A 19,209-nucleotide genomic window follows, 5' to 3' on the forward strand; every position below is an offset into this window, starting at 1 on the left:
TTAAGTTCCAACATGTGAATTGGGGGAGGGGGGGACAGAGACATTCAGTCCATAACACAGATGTCCTCCGTTTCACATACACTCAAGCCCTCGGGAATGTCAGGTCCTACTCCCATTCTAGGAGAACCCTGGCAAACATCAGGCCCCTTTGGGCATCAGGGAGCCCCTTCCTGCTTCTCAGACCATGGCTTAAAGGGAGGCCTTGGCATGCCAGACTGGAGCTTGGCCTTCAGACAGTTTGGGCATCTGGGTTAGGTTTGATCCAGCCCCCGTTTCTGGGAGGACAGTGGGGTTTATAAGTGCCTGAGAGCACGCACCCTGAGGTCCAGCTGCCTGGGCAAAGTTTCAGTCTAGGTCCTGCTGGCTGTTGTCTTTGTTACCTTTGGGGAAGTCACTTGAACTTTTCCAACCTTGATTTTATCATCTGTGAAATCAGGGGTAATGGTGGAACACAAGCCCAGATTCCCTGCACGTATTCATGAGATAAACCCACACGGAACTAGACACGCAAGATGCATTTGGTCCATGTTACCTTGACCAACTGGTTAAGCCGGTGATGGGATTCCTGTGGGAAAAGTGCATCTCAAGTTCCTAGCAATCATTTCACATCTGGGCCTTTTCAAACAGGACTTCTGTGGGTCAGGAACTCTGCATGCTCAGCTCTTGTTTGTCCTGTCTCCCCCCCGCCCCCTGACATGGCTGATAACTCAGGTCTCTTAAGGAGAAAGGTTTGGAAACATTCTTACATGACCTTGGAAGCTAGGGGAAAAGTTTTCCAGATGTGACAAGCTGTTATCTGGAAGTGATGTTGAATGTGCGAATGGGCAGAGGAGCTGCAGAAACACAGAGCCCGCTGTGTGAGGGCTGGTGGCTCCTCCGTCCTTCCTGACCGCTTGGATCTCTCCTGATGGATCAGTGGGCGCGTGGGGCCTCTGCCTTCTAGGACCCAGGTTTTCTACAGGCCTGGGGTGAGCCAACCAGCCTGGGCTGGGCACCACAATGCTACTGTGTCCGTCTCAGGACAGAGAGACCGCACTAACACTGGTTCATTTCATGGTGCCATTGAAAAGTCTTGCCATTAGGGTTGGGAACGCCTCTCCTGGGAGTAGAGATCCTGCGGATCAGAGCCGTTGCCAGCTGCCATGCTGTTGTTGTTTACTTCGCTGCTATAGCCATCCTCTCCTGCCTCCAAATTGGGGTGGGTGTAAGGTCAGAGCAGCTGTGTGTTTACCTGCAGAGGCTGGAGGAATGGGGAAGGTGGCCCCGACCTTGACTGATTCCAGTAGACTCTGTGCTTTACTGGAGATATCATCTCTCAGGCCTTCGGGCGCTGCGCGATCTCGCTCGAGATTAGCCCGTGAAAGACCACAGACCCAGTGCACGGAGCCAGACTCTTGGTGTCTGTTTTTCTCAGGCCAAGCAAGGGCTGAGCGAGCATTGGACCCAGTTGGCAGGGGTCCAAATCCAAAAGCCCCTTTGGATTTCATTGGGGTTTGGAGGATAGGGATGCTTCTGTTTACCCAGGGATGTGGCTGCCACTCCAGACTTAACAGGGGACTGAGTCTCGGGAAAGTCCCGGGGTTCCCCGATGAACTGAGTCTGAGTGAGTTACACTTCATTCTCTGTTGCAGTGGTGACACTGTCCTTCATCACAATGAAAGGTCCTAGGGAAAAGGATAGTTGGATGCACTGAAGAAAGATTGTTGATCCCCTCTCAGAAGATGGATGGTCCTTGCCTACAGATGGATTAACTTGAGTCTTGCTAAGTTCATGAGAAGCAGAGATGGGTTCTTATAATAGACCAACGACCTCTGGGTTCCCACTTCTTGTCCAGGATCTGCAGTCACTAGGGAAGATCAGGAGGCGATGGGTTGTGGTATTTACATCTATGTTCAGTCTCTAAAAGTGATACCAAAACAGTCTCTGTATGTTTTCCCAAGGATCTTATCCTACTGTAGAACTATAAACACACCCATTGAATGGCGCAGATTACCCAGGATATTCTTAGGTCATTTTCAAATAAAAATGCTGGTAAGAAGAGTAATCTGAAGATGACGTTTCCTATTGGTGAGGCACTCACAACACTGAGATGGGACTCTCTCTATTTATGGGTCCCTGAGGTATAAATGAACGCTCTGAGACCCTTGACTGGCCCACCTATAGTTGTAAGGGCAGGAAAGAAGTGAGTTCCTATGTCAAGAATGACAGCAGAGGCTGTGGTAGATTGTTCTAGAACAGGAATTCAGCTTTTTCTATAGAACAGAAATCCAGCTTTTTCTGTATAAATATTTTAGACATTCTAGGCCAGTGAGTAAAATTGAGGATATTATATACGTTAAGTACTTATATGAAAAGAATGAAAACCAATTTCCACATCATATTTATTGACAAAATTCAAAATATAATAATACAGTGTGTCCGTAAAGTCATGGTGCATTTTTGACCGGTCACAGGAAAGCAACAAAAGACGATAGAAATGTGAAATCTGCACCAAATAAAAGGAAAACCCTCCCAGTTTCTGTAGGATGATGTGGTAGCATGTACGCATGCACAGATGATGACGTAACACCATGTATACAGTGGAGCAGCCCACGGCCATGCCAGTTGAGATGTGGACAGTACAGAGGAAAGTTCAGTGTGTTCTGTGGCTCGCTAAATTCGAATCCATGACCAAAGTGCAATGTAAATATTGGCGCGTTTATAACGAAGCGCCACCACATAGGAATAACATTACTCGGTGGGATAAGCAGTTGAAGGAAACCGGCAGTTTGTTGGAGAAACCCCATTTTGATAGGCTATCAGTCAGTGACGAGTCTGTAGAGGCTATACGGGATAGCTGCCTAAGGAGCCCTAAAAAATCTGTGCATGAGCCCACATCGAACTGCACTGAATAGGTATGAAACTGGGATCACTTTCCTTTTATTTGGTGCAGATTTCACATTTCTATCGTCTTTTGTTGCTTTCCTGTGACCGATCAAAAGTGCACCATGACTTTACGGACACACTGTAGTTTAATACTTCTTTTTGGTAATGCAGGCCTACTAATGAGAAGAATGGAATTCTTTTTTGGGGGGGGAATAACATTTTGCTTAATTGGGGTTCAGAGTTAGTGTTCTGTCTCATCAAATCAATTGTAGATGTTTATCTGTGAAAACCATTCTCAGCTTGTCGGCCATATGAATACAGAGAGTGGGCCATTGTCTGCAATGCTTGTTTGTTTGGTTTTTTTGGTTTGTTTGTTTAAGATTTTATTTATTGATTTTTCAGAGAGAGGAGGTAGGGAGTAAGAATATCAACTCTTAGTTGCTTCACTTTAGTTATTCGTTGCTTGCTTGTTGTTTGTGCCTTGACCGGGCAATCCCAGGGTTTTGAACTGGCGACCTTACCATTCTAGGTCGATGCTCTATCCACTGTACCATCACAGGTCTGACTGCCAATGCTTGTTTTCAAATCAGTCTGAAAGTATACAACTGCTGACAATACCAGAAAATATTTGTAGACTATTGACCACATGTCAAACACCAGGCTAAGTGTTCTGCTTATATTATCTCGTTGGATTCTTCAAAAACCCAGTGATAGATGTTATCACTGTTCTTTTCATTTCATAAAAAGGGCAAGAAAGTGAGACTGAGAGCGATGGGCACTTGCCCGAGGTTGTCCGTTTGTAAGCCACAGTAGGATTTACACTCAGGTCTGTCTGAATTCAGAGGACAAGCTCGTAACCACTAGGCTGAGGCATCCATCCCACAAGGACTGAAAACAAGGACTCCCAGAGAGTCAAGTACTGAAACTGCCAGTGACCACGGCCTTGAAAAGAAGCTGAACCTTTGTACCCACTCTGTATTTTTACTTCTTGACTGTTTTTTATTTGTTTGTTTGTTTCCCCATCTGTCTGTCTGAATGATTGCTACCACTACCCCGCAAGCATAAAGGGCTAGAAGTTTCTATTTAGGGATATGGGGAGTGGAGAGAGGTGGGAGGGAAGGAAATGGATACTTCCTTCTTTGCAGTAAGTCAGAGGAGTGGAAGAACCCCAGGGAATCAAAAAGCTGGTGTCAGCTTTAATCAGGCAGAGCCACCCAAGGGGTTATAGATGAGCTATAACCTTTAGCCATGTAATTCAGGAGGGAGGCCCTTCGTGTCCTTTCATTTGATTTTTTGTTTTAATCCTTCTAATGGCTTCCTTCTCATCTATTCTCTGTATCTAACTGCACCTTTTTAAAATTTTAATTTAATTTAATTTTAATTTTTTTTCCATTGATTTGAGAGAGAGAGAAATATGAACTCGTTTGTTCTTCCATTTAGTTGTTCTATTTAGTTGTGTACTCAATGTGTACACATACTTTCATATGCAACCTGACTGGGGATCGAAACCTGTCACCTCTGGTGCACTCAGATGACACTGCATCCACTGAGCCACCTGGCCAGGGCCCACTTTTTTTTTTATTGCTTGATTTTTAGAGAGAGAGGAAGAGAGAAGACAGAGAGAGAGAAAGGGAAACTACAACCTGTTGTTCCATTTATTCATGCTGTCATTGATTGCTTCTTATATGTGCCCTGACTGGGAATCGAACCTGCAACTTCGTTTTGTTAGGATGATGCTTTAACCAACTGATCTAGCCAACCAGGGCCCAATTCCATTTCCTGCTGAGAATTGTGCTGGTTAAAAACACCTCCCTGCCAGTCTCTAGGGATCTACACCAGCGGTTCTCAACCTGTGGGTCGCGACCCCTGTGTTTTGGTCGTTCGACCCCTGCCGGGGTCGCGACCCACAGGTTGAGAACTGCTGATCTACACTGTCCATGCCAGGCCACTGTAGCCCTCCGGACCACAATTTAGAAGACCCACCCAGCTGTCCAACTAACACACTTCATTGACTGGTCCAGGCTTGGCTACCGGTACTGCAGGGGCACCCTGTGCTTAATTGGGTGCCTGCCAAATGTGGGCACGCCCTCGGACCTGCTGGTCCACATACTTAACCAACTAGCCAGCCACAGTGAATGAGACAGTTGAGCACCTCCCAAACCACAGTATAATTTTTTCCCCAGACCTTCTGTGGGAGGTGACATGATTCTAACAGATCTCTGAAACTACTAGGAGCTAGTCCCAACTTGACGAGCATATTGTTAAGAATGTTGTCCTCAGAAACCACAGTTTCTAGAATTATACAGTGGCTTCAGGCAGAAATGAAGTCAGATGCTGCACTTTGAGGAGCTCTGGAAAAACCTTTTCCTCCCCCTAGTAATTTTTTTCCACTGACCTGTTTTTGCGCAAAATTCTACAGTCATAGGTTTAGTCCTCTGGCCAACCAAGCATTACCCTTCCTGGATTCTTCTTCAGAGGAAGTGTCTGGGAGAGGTCACACATTATGTGACTAGCATAAATAGGTGTGAGATATATTCTTTTCATCGAAAGGGACATGGCATCTTAGGTGCACCGGGTACCAACAGTGGGAGGGCGTTCCTGGGGACAGGAAAGAAGTTCAGAGAGGTGAGGGAAATGAAGATAAGACCCAGCATTTATCAAGTTCTGTCAACAACCAGGCATTGTTCTCAGTGCTGTACTATCACTACCTCATTTACGTTACCACAATCCCAAAGAGTGGGTTCTAGTGTCACCCATTTCACAGATGAGGGAAATGGAGGCTAAGAGAGGTTAGGTAACTTGCCCTTGTCTTTCAGTATGACATTTCTCTAGGAGCGCTCACAGGACTAGATTACAGCAAAACTACACAAAGCAACATTAGCAAATGGGAAAGGCCCATATGCGTGAAGTCCAGGGAGAACCAGGAGCAGGCTCCTTGGAGTCCTTGCCCAGTGGAGTCACGTGGACATGCTGCATTCATTTAGCAACAGGTCGTGGCACCATGTGTGAAGTGTTGTCAGCCAGAAGTCACAGGAGACTCAGCACCCTGAGTTTTTATTGGGGGCCGATCACTTTGGCCTCCTCTACCTAGCACATCCCCAAATTCTAGACTCTCAGAAGAAAGCAGGTGTTCAGCATACACCACGCTGTCTGTACAAACAGTTTATGCGCGGTGAGCCCTGCTCTTGTCAGTTCTGGGAATGGTGGGAACCCTCCTGAAATCCAAGTTCCCGGTCGCCAGTGGAGGCCAGCCTTGCAAGCCGGCCTTTGGATGGGGAGCAGACTCAGGCCTGCTCCGTTAACTCTTTCATGCGCAGATATCCTTTCCACTCGCCAGTCTTTTTTGAACAGGAGCAATTTTCATTTTTTTTTCTTCTGTAAGGATTGATTCCACCAATAAATAAATCAGACACAGTTGCTCAGGATTAAATAAGAATGGGCAGGGGCAGTTAGCCTCGCATTTGTCATAAGCTAAGTATTTGATAGGTAGTGTCATCCTTCTTGATCGTTTCTGAGACTGTTAAGGTGGAAAGGGGCTCAAATGAACTCTTAAGCCTTCCGCATGCGCTCTGTCATTCCCAGGCGGCCCCTATCAGGTCAGAGTCAACATCTCCAGCACAGGTGTGCTTCCCAATGGCACCCTCTATGCTGCCAAGGGCTCCCAGGTGGACTTCAACTGCAGCAGCAGCTCCAGGCCTCCGCCCGCGGTGGAGTGGTGGTTCCGGGCCCCAGATGCCAGGACCGAGCCCTTTGGGAACAACCTGACGGTCAGCTGCTTCACATTGCTACTGATGTCGCGGAACCTCCAAGGGAACTACACCTGCGTGGCCGTGAATGGGCTCAGCGGGAGACTGCGAAAGGTGACCACCGAGCTCCTGGTCTACTGTGCGTAAGAAGCACTCCCCTCCCCCACTTGCTCACCTTGACCTTTGGTGAACTACGTGTTTGTGCCTCTTTCTTTTGTCTACAAAGGCTTGCCTGCTGCATGGGTCCTAACATGCTTCTGCTGCTCCCTCAACACTCACGTACACACCCAGGGCTGCCTGTCAGAGAGCGAGTCGCCTCTTCTAGACGGCCGCTGCTAAGGAAGGTACAGGAGAGTCCCTGTGAGCCACAGAGGGAAATTAATGCCTAGCTTAATGCTTCCTTTTTTTTTTTTTTAATTGAGGTGAAAGTACCTAACATAACAGTAACCATTATAACATGTATAACTGGCAGTTAGTACGTTGACAGTGTTGTCCAACCATCACTTCTGTGTGGTTCACCCCAGATGGAAATCCCGTACCCCAGCCCCTCCCCACCCCTCCAAACCCCGTTAATCTGCGTTCTGTTTCTGTGCATTTCTATGCATTTGCCCGTGCTGGACATCACATATGAAAGGAATCACACCACATGGGCCCTGTTGCTGTGACCAGCGTCTGTTTACAAGCTTCCCCCATGTGGCATGGGCCAGGACTTCATTCCTGTTTCTGGCTGCATGATGCTCCATTGTGTGGATGGACCGCAGTTGGTGGATTCATTCATTTGTCCTCATGCATTCTCTTCGGGAACCCTGGGCCCTCGAGCACTGTTAGGAGCCTTTATTTTGGGGGTGAAGAAGCAACCAGCAGATACACCTATTTACAGATTTCTTGGGCAAAAACAACTGCAGAGATGCAGAGGGAACCCCTGCTCCATGCTGATGAAAGGGAGCATCAGAACAAGCTAGAGGGCGGGATAATTAGTCATTCATGAATGACACATTAGTCATTCATGCGTTATTCAGAGCCTTTATCTCTGTTTTTTTCTCCACCGTAAATGGCATTTATTGTATATAAAGTCACACACGCTTGTTGTGAGAAACACCCATGAGTATAAAGAGGAAAATAGTCACTTGTACTCTCACTATCGCGTGGGTATATTTCCAATTAATTTTTCGTGTAGACACCACATACCTGCCCATTCATATAAGATTCAAATTTATTTCTGTGATATATTTTATATAATACACACACATAATATAATGTGTATATATAGTAAATTTTACATATATAGTTATTAACACATAGATTACATTGGATTTATAGGTTTGTAACTTGTTAAATTTTTGTGTTTTTAGTAATACATGCACACAGGAAAAAGGAAGTGTGTGTTGGGAATGAGAGTGAATAAGTCCCACCTGTAACTCCCTTTAGAGACCAAAACTGTCCAGTAGAACTTTCTGTGATGATGGAAATCAGGGGCAGTCAACCTTTTTATACCTACCGCCCACTTTTGTATCTCTGTTAGTAGTAAAATTTTTTAACCGCCCACTGGTTCCACAGTAATGGTGATTTATAAAGTAGGGAAGTAACTTTACTTTATAAAATTTATAAAGCAGAGTTACAGCAAGTTAAAGCATATAATAATAATTACTTACCACGTACTTTATGTCAGCTTTTCGCTAAGTTTGGCAGAATAAATCTTTATAAAACAACTTACTATAGTTAAATCTATCTTTTTATTTATACGTTGGTTGCTCTGCTACCGCCCCCCATGAAAGCTGGAATGCCTACTAGTGGGCGGTAGGGACCAGGTTGACTACCACTGATGGAAATGTTCTACTCCGTGTAGTCGGATACCTAACACACGTGATTGATGAAATATGGGGAGTGTGATAGAGTAACTTATTTCATTTTATTAATTGAAACTTAAATAGCACACACACTTAGTGAGAAACACAAAGATAAATCAGGTCCACACCCTCAGAGATTGAACACCCAGCAGAGGAAACCTAGCTGTTGTCGGGCACTAATTTGTGCTAGACTAGGGGATATTTCAAGAGACACTGCCTGGGGCTGGTATTTCTCTGATCCCTGGGTCCTTCGTCCTCAGAACCAGCCCTGTGGCTGACCTTGGAGTCTGTGATTAAGCCCACGTTTCCCTCTGGTGTTTGCAGCTCCCCCTTCGTCAGACCTGAAGTGCTGGGCAGACATGTCCCCGAATTCGTTCATGCTGCAGCTCACCTGTCGCTGGGACGGGGGATATCCAGACCCTAACTTCCTGTGGACAGAAGAGCCAGGAGGTGTGGTTGTGGGGACGTCAAAGTTGGGAGTGGAGATGCTGAACCAGTCCCAGCTGTCAGATGGCAAGAAGTTCAAATGTGTCGGGAGCCACATTGTGGGGCCAGAGTCGGGAGCCAGCTGCGTGGTACAGATCTGTGAGTCTGGCTTGCTGGTCCCGGGGTTGGGGTCTACTCACTTTCTTCTGGGAGAGCCGTTCAAAAGAAGGTCCAGGAAAGAAACCTAAGGATGTCAGAATGACCCGAATTCCTTCCCTTTCTGCCTTTCTTTTGTTTTATGTTTCCTTTCTTTCAAACTTTGAGGATACTTAACCAAGCTTCTTGGTCCTAGCCCAGGCTGTTTTTCATTTGACCAATATTATTTAAGCACTTGCTATGCCTGAGGCACAGTTTCTAGGTGCTGGAGATGGAGCGGCGAACAAGACAAGCAGCAACGTTCTTTTACTAGTTACCTCCTGTTAGGTCACAAATTACCCCCAAACTTAATGGCTTAAAACAACAGATCATTTATTATCTCACGATTTCTATGGGCCAGGAATTCAGACAGGGCACAGTGGGGATGGTTTGTCATGGTTTCATGGTGCCGGGGTCTCCACTGCCTCCCATGGCTCCTCTGATGGCTGGGAGGGCTAACATTACCTGATCCACGCCCAAGGTACTCACTCTCATACCTGGCAAGTTACTTCCTCTCCAGCTGGGACTTTCCACAGGGCTACTTGATTGTCCTCACAATATGGTGGCTGGCTTCCCCCAGAGCAAGTGATGCAAGAGCGAGTAAGCCTTGTAGATACTATCCTTTTTATGACCTAGCCTCCGAAGTCACATGGCGTCCCTCCCACCAGGTTCTGTTCATTAGAAGTGAGTCACTCAGTCTGACTTCTCTTTCAAGGAGAGTGGGGAGAATTAGGCACCATTCTTTTTTTTAAGCACTACCTTTTTTTTTTTTTTTTTTTGTATTTTTCTGAAGCTGGAAACGGGGAGAGACAGTCAGACAGACTCCCGCGTGCGCCCGACCGGGATCCACCCAGCACGCCCACCAGGGGGCAACGCTCTGCCCACCAGGGGGCGATGCTCTGCCCCTCCGGGGTGTCGCTCTGTTGTGACCAGAGCCACTCTAGCGCCTGGGGCAGAGGCCAAGGAGCCATCCCCAGCACCCGGGCCATCTTTGCTCCAATGGAGCCTCGCTGCAGGAGGGGAAGAAAGAGACAGAGAGGAAGGAGAGGGGGAGGGGTGGAGAAGCAGATGGGCGCTTCTCCTGCGTGCCCTGGCTGGGAATCGAACCCGGGACTTCTGCACGCCAGGCCGACGCTCTACCACTGAGCCAACTGGCCAGGGCTTAAGCACCACTTTTTAACTCTATTTTTTTATTAAGTGAAAGATGGGGAGGCAGAGACAGACTCCCACATGCACCCCTGACTGGGATCTACCTGGCAAGCCCCCTACCAGGCAATGCTGTGCCCATTTGGGCTGCTGCTATGTTGGTCAGCAACTGAACTATTCTAGTGCCTGAGGTGAGGCCATGGAGCCATCCTTAGCACCTGGGGCCAAGTTTGCTCAAACCATTAGACCCATGGCTAAGCACCAGTTTTTGAAGGGAGGAATGTCAAAGAATTTCTGGGCATATTTTTAAAACCATTACTATTCTTCTTTTACAGAGCTTAACTTCTGGGTGCAGAGGAGGTAGGAAGAAGACAGAAAATACAAAAATAAATAATCTAGGTTTAGACAGTGAGAATAATGAGGAAAACAACATGGTGTGTGTAAGAAAGTCTCATTGGGAGGGTGGCAGGGAGGTCTCCTTGTAGTGGTAATCTAGAGTGGGGGCAAAAGTAGGTTTACAGTTATGAGTACACGAAACACATTTATTCTTGTATTATTATTTAGTAATTATTGTATTGTTTACCATTTGAACAACTATAGACCTACTTTTGCCCCACCCTGTACAGTATTTTGAATTGGGACCTGAAAGATGAGAAGGAGTTGCCCAGGTTGAAGAGATATGGGCTGAATATTTATGGCAGAGAGAATAGCAGATGCTAAGGTCCTGAAGTGAAAAGCATACTTGGCATTTGAGGAATTAAGAGAAGTATAGCCAGAGCATTGTGCTTCAGGTACCAATGAGGCAAGATGGGTGTGGTGGGTTGAATTGTGTCCCCCCAGAAAGATATGTTGAAATCCTAACCCTGGTGCCTATGGATGTGACTATATTTGGAATAAGGGTCTTTGCAGATATGATTATGGTAAAATGAGGTCATCCTGGATTAGGGTGGGCCCTGTTCCAATGACTGGTATCCTTATAAGAAGAGGGAAATTTGAACGCAGACACCCAGGGGGAATGCCACGTGATGATGGAGGCAGAGATTAGAGTGATGCATCTATCTATAAGCCAAGGAATGCCAAGGATTGCTAGCAACCACTAGAATCTTAGAAAGAGTCATGGGATGCTTTCTCCTCAGAACCTTTTAGGAATCAAGCCCACTGACACCTTGATTTTAGACTTGACTTTCTGAACTGTGAGAGGATAATGTCTGCTGCATTAAGCCACCCAGTGGGTGATACTTTGTTACAAACAGCTCAGGAAACTAATGCAGTGGGTAAGCGAGGACCAGAGCTTGTTGGGTTTTATTGGCCATGGTGAGACGCTCCTCATGATGTGTCAGGATCCTCTTCAGAGGTGTAGTGTGGAGAGCGGACATGCTGAGGAGTGAGCCAGGAGGTGCTTGTTTTCCTAAGCAAGTGACCTTCAAATGGTTGACCTTTCCCACTGACTCACACAGCAAACATGCCCCAAGGGTCCCCTCTGTGTCAGATACTGTACCTGGCCTTGGGCAACAGAACAGACCAAGACTTGCTTTCTGTGCTAGAACAGGGATTAGCAAACCATGTCCCAAGGACCAAATTGGCCCAATTGGTTTTTTTTTACAAATTTTTAAAAATAAAATTTAAATTTACATAACATAAACCTCATTATTTTAAAATGTATAATTTGGTGTTTTTCTTTTTTTTGTTTTGTTTTGTTTTTGTTTTTCTTTTTAGTATATCCACAATGATGTCACCACTAATTCTAGAATGTTTCCATCACCCCCCCCCAAAAAAAAAACCCTGCGTCTGTTGGCAATCACTCTCTTTAGAAAGAGTATGAGAGGCCCTGGCCGGTTGGCTCAGCGGTAGAGCGTTGGCTTGGCGTGCGGGGGACCCAGGTTCGATTCCCGGCCAGGGCACATAGGAGAAGCGCCCATTTGCTTCTCTACCCCCACCCCCTCCTTCCTCTCTGTCTCTCTCTTCCCCTCCCGCAGCCGAGGCTCCATTGGAGCAAGGATGGCCCGGGCGCTGGGGATGGCTCCTTGGCCTCTGCCCCAGGTGCTAGAGTGGCTCTGGTTGCGGCAGAGCGACGCCCCGGAGGGGCAGAGCATCGCCCCCTGGTGGGCAGAGCTTCGCCCCTGGTGGGCGTGCTGGGTGGATCCTGGTCGGGCGCATGCGGAGTCTGTCTGACTGTCTCTCCCTGCTTCCAGCTTCAGAAAAATACAAAAAAAAAAAAAAAAAAAAAAAGAAAGAGTATGAGAGCGCTCATTTCCCAGCATTCCTCCTGACATTAGTGCTGTCATGAATTTTTTAGACTTTTCCTATTTGCTAGTTAAGATATGGCATTATTGATTTAATTTGGATTTGTTTGATCACTGTCTGGGTTGGTAGAGTTCATGTTTATTGCCTCCCTACATATCGTCTGTGAATTATCTGTTGACATTTTGCCTGTTTTTCTATTGGGTTGTTCATGTTTTGTTATTATCCCATATGAGAACTCTATATTACCTTTGTTAGTTAATTTTGACATGGATGTTTGTCAAAAGATATTTTTCTGGTATATTTTGCTCCTAAAGTACTTTGTGGCTTTTCTGTTAGCGATGAGCGGTTTCTGATTATGAATGGGTCGCCTCAGTCAGTCTTATTCTTTTAGGTTTCTGTGCTCAGCAGGTCTTTTCCTGTTTCCTGATTCTTAACATGTTATTTGCAACCCTTAAAATAGCCTGCAAATTAGTCAGGATGACTCCTAAGTGGCAAATGATGACATTGTGTGCACTAACTTACCCAAGATCACCCAGCCTGTAAATGAATGAGCCCTCACTTAGCTCAGGTTGGTCTGACCACGGAGCCCTTGCTTCCCTGGGGACCACTGCCTCATTTGGGATCTCCTTCCACTCCTAGTCCAACTCATCGTTTTGTGTAGGAGTTAGGTTCTCAGCAAGGTGCCAGGTACTGTAGAGGGATACAGAATCATCGCCTCTCAAGGACTTAAAATGGAGTGAGAAGTCTGACCAGTGTGAATCAGGGAAATGGCAACATCACAGTATTCGTGACATAAACATTATCGAGTGCAAACTGTGGGCTAGGTGCTGTGCTAAATCAGTGTTCTCCGCACAGACCATGCTTAGTCCTCGCAACCACCTTATAAGCCAAATGCACACATTACTGCTTGGATTCATTTTCTGGGGCTGCCGTAACAAAGTACCACAGACTGGGAGGCTTAAAACAACAAATTTATTTTATCACAGTTCCGGAGGCCAGAAGTCTGAAATCAAGGTGTCAGCAGGGCCATGCTTCCATCGTAGGCTCCGAGGGAGCATTGTTCCTTGCCTCTTCCAGTTTCTGATAGTTCTAGCATTCCTTGGCTTGTGGCTGCATCACTCCGATCTCTGCCTGTCTATGTGTGGTGTTCTCCTCTGTGTCTGTGTCTCTGTGTCCTTGCCTCTTGTAAAACAACCAGTCATTGAATTTAGGCCTACCCTAAATCCAGGATGCCTTCATCTTGAGATTCTTAACTAACTCATTACATTTGTGAAGGCTCTATTTCCAGTTAAGGTCACAATCTGGGGTTCCAGGTTGATGTGAATTTGGGAGGATTCTACTCAACTCACTATGCCCCATTTTATGGAGGAGAAATAGAGGCAATGGGCTTTTCCTGACTTGTGCAACTGGGAAGGACCAGACACTTTCAGAATGGTCTACGGTGATGACTCCTGAAGTGCATTATGGGTAGTAAGCCCCAGAAAGTGACTATATGGCGGACTGATGCTAAGAAGGTGGAAATGGCAGAGGCTGCTGACAGGTTTTGTGTTATTTTTCTCCTCCCCTTCCAATTGCATTTGCAGATTTTGCCTAAGCCATCATTCCTGTAGCCTCTAAGACTTGGCTGGTAATTTGAAACTCTATGCAGGGTTGGGTAAAAGAAAGTTTCCAGTCGTGAGTACCTGAAACCGTTTATTCTTGTATTATTATTTATTAATTATTGCATTATTTTCCATATGAACAACTGGAAACTTACTTTTGCCCCTCCCTGTATATATATGCTCAGGCTTAGGAGATGTTTCTGGAGAAAGGGAGCAGACGGGAAGTATTCTTAATATCAGGAGCCGAGGAAGCAGGCGCAAGCATCTAGAACCTTCTCGACTCTGACATTGTCTAGTTTTCTCCTGTTTCCTCATGGGCATGCTTCTCAAGCCTTGATGTGCATACAGGTCACCTGGGGGTCTGGTGACTTGTGAATATACATACTCTGACTTTCTAGGTTTGAGGTGAGCCTGAGACTCAGCATTTCTAACAAGCTCCTAGGAAGTGCTGATGCTGCTGGTCCACATGTCACACTTAGAGTAACAAGGCTCTTGGGGGCGGAGGGGGTCTCTGGATCACTATTTCACCTGGGAGAACTGTTAAGTCATTGAAAACTGATGTCAGTGTCTAACTTAGGGGTGCAGAGCAGTGTGGCCCCCAAAGTGATGAAAAGCGATACTTTGGGGGATTTCTTCTGCTCAGGTCTCTTGTTAAATGGCAAATGGACCCCTAAACTGAACAAACCAACTCAATTTGTGATAAGCCGCAGCACTAGCCAGCCCAGTACGTCCAGGACTTGGTGTGCAGTCCATCTCGTGTAGATCTCTGAGGGCTCTGCATTACCCCCCACCACCACCACCCCAAACTCTGACCGACCCTTGCATACAGCATCTTCTTGAGCAGAAAAACTCTTTGAATGTATAGGTGCTACACCAGCTGGATGGGTGACCCAGCTTGTTGAGAGGTGAATGCTGTATTCATCCAAAGTGTATTTATGTACATGATCTTAGTTTGGGGGCTGTGGGAGGGGCTGGCTATATTGCTTTTAATAAACAATGAGGGGCCATTTCTCAAACTTTAGTTTGGAGGCTGCAAAATACAAATGGGCTGAGGCTTGTCGCTGCTGGCTTTGTGACCCCAAAGGAAATTTCGGGTTAGCCACAAGATAGAGGAAGGTGTAGTTTAGCAACATGGTGTGAGGGGGAGTACCTGATGCTAGATCCAAGAAGAGGGGCAACACGTGGGTGTCCTGAGCAAACCTGGGTTTGGGGGATTCTCTTTTGTTGATCCGACCTAGAGAGAGGGGCTTTTGGTCTGTTCCACCCCCACCCCTGCAACCCTGTCCCTCTTCCCTCTTCTCAGGACACCAGCCATGAAACCCTAGATTCCTGTAACAACTGCCAAGGGGAAGTGTGTAGTTTCACTATCCCCCGGGCGGGACTCCAACATGCCACTCGGTATCCCTCAGCTGCCGAAAATAGGATTTTAATGGCCCCCAAGATGTTACCCTTCACAGGAGGGGCGGGCATATTGGGAAAAGTTTTTTTGTGCAAAGAAAACAAGTGGGTCACTATGTTCGACGGTTTATCTCCTCATGTCCTGCTCAATCAGACCTCAAGGCCACAGGGACACCCTATGCATTTCTAGAACAGAACTATGATAGGCAGAATAATGGTTCCCTCCCAAGGATGTATATTTCCTAATTCGTAGAACCTGTGTGTGTATATATATATATACACATATATATATGTGTGTGTGTGTGTGTATATATATATATATATGTGTGTGTGTGTGTGTATGTTACCTTCTGTGGCAAAAGGGACCTTGCAGATGTGATTAAGAGTTTTAAGATGAAGAGATTATCCTTGATTGTCTGGCTGGGCCCAGTGGAATATCATCACAAGAGTCCTTATAAAAGGGAGGCTGGAGGTTCAAACTCAGTACAGCTAGTGCTCAACTTACGACCACAATTGGTTCTGACCGGTTGTAACACGATTTGGTCATAAGTTGAGTAGGCTATTTGTATAGTACTGTGAAATGATGTTATAAAAATCTTTAAGTCATATTTTATCATAATTTTCTTTCATTATTGTTATATATCATAATTTTCTTTGTTCATTTTATGCCATTTGTATCATCTCTACACCATTTTGTTTCTTATTTTTACATTTGTCAGGTTTAAGTAAAACACTGCATTACCAGTACAACTGGTTTAATATTTGCAAAGACAATTTCCTCTTGGTAGACATCTTGAGAAAGGTTTGATGAAAAATATCCAAGACACAAAACAAATTGTTGAACTGAGTTTGGGATAACAGTTGAAATAGTGCCCGCAGAGATGGTAGTGCTGCCGGAAGACTGGTCCTCACTGTCATACGCCCAGCTAGGCAACGCTTGCGCTACCAGACGCGGAGCAGTTGTGGCTAGTGATTGTGGTCGTAAAGTCAAATGGTCGTAAGTTGCATAGGTTGTAAGTCAATCAATATTTGTAGTAGGTTATGTGACAACAGTTGCAAAGGTTGGAATGATACAAAGAAGGGGCCACAAGCCAAGGAATGCAGGTGCCTTGAAAAAGCAAGGAAATGGATTCTCTCCTAGAGCTTCCAGAAGGAACCCACTTTGCCAATATCTTGATTTTGGCCCAATAAGATAATTTGGACTTCTGACTTCCAAAACTATAAAAGGATAAATTTCTATTGTTGTTTTAAGCCACTAAGTTTGTAGCAATTTGTTACAGCAGCAATAGGAAACTAATACAGCTGTCTTATTGTCCCCTTGAACATCCTTGTCAGGCTGTATGCCCATCTTTAAAAAATGATCAATATGGTATTACACATAGAAGCCAGTAGCATAGAAGTTAGGAATGTGGTCTACAAATGTCTGACCATTTGGGTGGCAATCTTACATAGGGTAACCACTCATCCTGGTTTGCCCAAGACTTTTCCTGTTTTAGTACTGAAAGCCCTATGTCCCTGGAACCCCCTCAGTCTCTGCAAACCAGGACAGTTGGTCACCCTAAATCCCAGCTATATCACTTATTTAGTTGTATGACTTTGAACAAATTCCTTAACTTCCTCTGTGCCTCGGTTTCCTCATATGCAAAATGGAAATAATGCCAGGGTTGTTGTGAGAATGGATTGGGAAGATATTTATAACAATGCCTAGCCCATGGTGAGTGCTCAATAAATGCTAGCTTGTGTTATATAAGACCAGGTCTGGTACAGAAATTCCTGGAGTTGCTTCATTAGGAAAGAAATAATATTCTTGAAAATCTCAGGCCATGACTGGAATCTTCTTAAACAGAATTTGTCTTTCTTTACCTTCTTCTGATCACCAGGGAGCCCTTCCCTTCTCTCTGAGCCCATGAGGACTTGCTTCGTGGGGGGCAACGTGACACTCACGTGCCAAGTGTCTGGAGCCTACCCCTCTGCCAGGGTCCTGTGGCTGAGGAACCTCACCCAGCCTGAAGTGGTCATCCAGCCCAACAGCCACTACCTCATCACCCAGAATGGCCAGAGCTCCACCCTGACCATCCATAACTGTTCCCAGGACCTGGATGAGGGCTACTACGTCTGCCGGGCTGAGAATCCTGTGGGGGTGAGAGAGGTGGACATCTGGCTGAGTGTGAAAGGTGAGTGAGAGAGGTGGCCCCAAATGAAAAGGTTTAAGAGCTAGAGGGGATCTGGCACCAGCATGGGACAGTGTGGTGCTTTCCCTGCACGTGGGTCACTGTCATCTGGAGAAAGCATATCGACTTGCTTGTGGCTTGACATGAGGGAAGGGACCGATTAGTGTCCATCCTAAAAATTATTTAGTACCTGTTATATACCAAAAATTATATCTGTAGATGAAAATACATATCAATATGAAATATACAAAAATAAAAAATACACAGTGTAAGTTATGAAGTATAATGGCAAAATGAACACTACATCCTGCTTAAGATACAGACCAGTGCCAACATTACTCAAGTTACCTGTAGGTATTATGGCCAGATTTAGAAAACAACACCAAAACTAATAAAACGGGATACCCCACTTAAATTTGCATTTCAGAAAAACAAAGAATAGTTTTTTAAGTAGTATAAATATGTCCCAGATATTGCACAAGGCATACTTAATTCTAAAAAAGTACTTGTTGTTTATCAAAATCCAGACTGAACTAGGTATCCTATATTTTATCTTGTAGCCCTAGCTGTAGGCCCCTTGTTAGGCTCATCCCATCCTCCTAAAGCTAAATACTATTCTGAATTTTCATGGGTAAGAAAAAATTTTGCTACACATGTACACACTTCTAAATAATATGTTGCTTATTTTTATTTTTGAGTTTTAAGAAATGGGTACCATACAAACATCTTTTGGGACTTGCAGTTTTTTCACTCCACATTTTGTTTCTTGGATTTATTCATGTAGATGTGTGTATTATGCTTTGTATCTCTTCACCACTGTGTAACTTCCCACCCATTTGTGCTATTAACATAACTAAGTTACTGATTTTCCTGCTGATGGATGTTTGTGTTGATTTTTATTTTTTAAGTGACAGGTTGGGAGACAGGGAGGCAGAGAGATAGACTCCTGCATGTGCCCTGACCGGGATCCACCTGGCAAGCCCCCTACAGGACAATACTCTGCCCATCTGGGGCTGCTGCTCCATTGCTCAGCAACCGAGCTATTTCAGCACTTGAGGCGAGGCCATGGAGCCATCCTCAGCACCTGGGGCCAACTTGCTTGAACCATTTGAGCCATGGCTGTGGGAGGAGAAAAGAGAAAAAAAGGGTAGGGAGGAGTGGTGGAGAAGCAGATGGTCACTTCTCCTGTGTGCTCTGACCAGGAATCAAACCCAGGACTTCACACACCAGGACAACGCTCTACTACTGAGCCAACCAGCCAGGGCCTGATTTTTATTTATTTATTTATTTGGATAAACAAAGTGTTGTTATGGAAATACTTTACCCAAATCCTGTGTGTACATTATACACTGTGTCCCACTGGACAATATTTCTCTAGGGGTAGAAATGAAGGATTATAGGTTGGTGCATTTTTATCCTTATGGGATAACCAACTTATCTTAACAAAGTGATTATACCTGTTTCCATTTGTAACAGCAGTATATAAGAGTGTCATTGTTCCACACTTTCACTGGCAGACTATAATTTTTGTCCATCAAGTAGGTGTAAAAATGTAACCTCACTGTGGTTC

At 45.4% G+C, this 19,209-nt stretch overlaps 1 protein-coding gene across 2 annotated transcripts in view; it reads left to right on the plus strand.

The window, feature by feature from the left end:
- VSIG10 (V-set and immunoglobulin domain containing 10) overlaps window positions 1-19,209 on the plus strand; it is a 35,799-nt gene that overhangs the window by 9,210 nt on the left and 7,380 nt on the right. For both annotated transcript variants that reach the window (XM_066260474.1, XM_066260473.1), the window contains 3 exons: window positions 6,448-6,750; window positions 8,783-9,043; window positions 17,349-17,642. In XM_066260474.1, coding sequence (XP_066116571.1) covers window positions 6,448-6,750; window positions 8,783-9,043; window positions 17,349-17,642 — 858 coding nt within the window. The remainder of the gene's footprint in view (window positions 1-6,447; window positions 6,751-8,782; window positions 9,044-17,348; window positions 17,643-19,209) is intronic.

Source organism: Saccopteryx bilineata, chromosome 2 (genome assembly GCF_036850765.1).
Source record: "Saccopteryx bilineata isolate mSacBil1 chromosome 2, mSacBil1_pri_phased_curated, whole genome shotgun sequence".
Taxonomy (NCBI): domain Eukaryota; kingdom Metazoa; phylum Chordata; class Mammalia; order Chiroptera; family Emballonuridae; genus Saccopteryx; species Saccopteryx bilineata.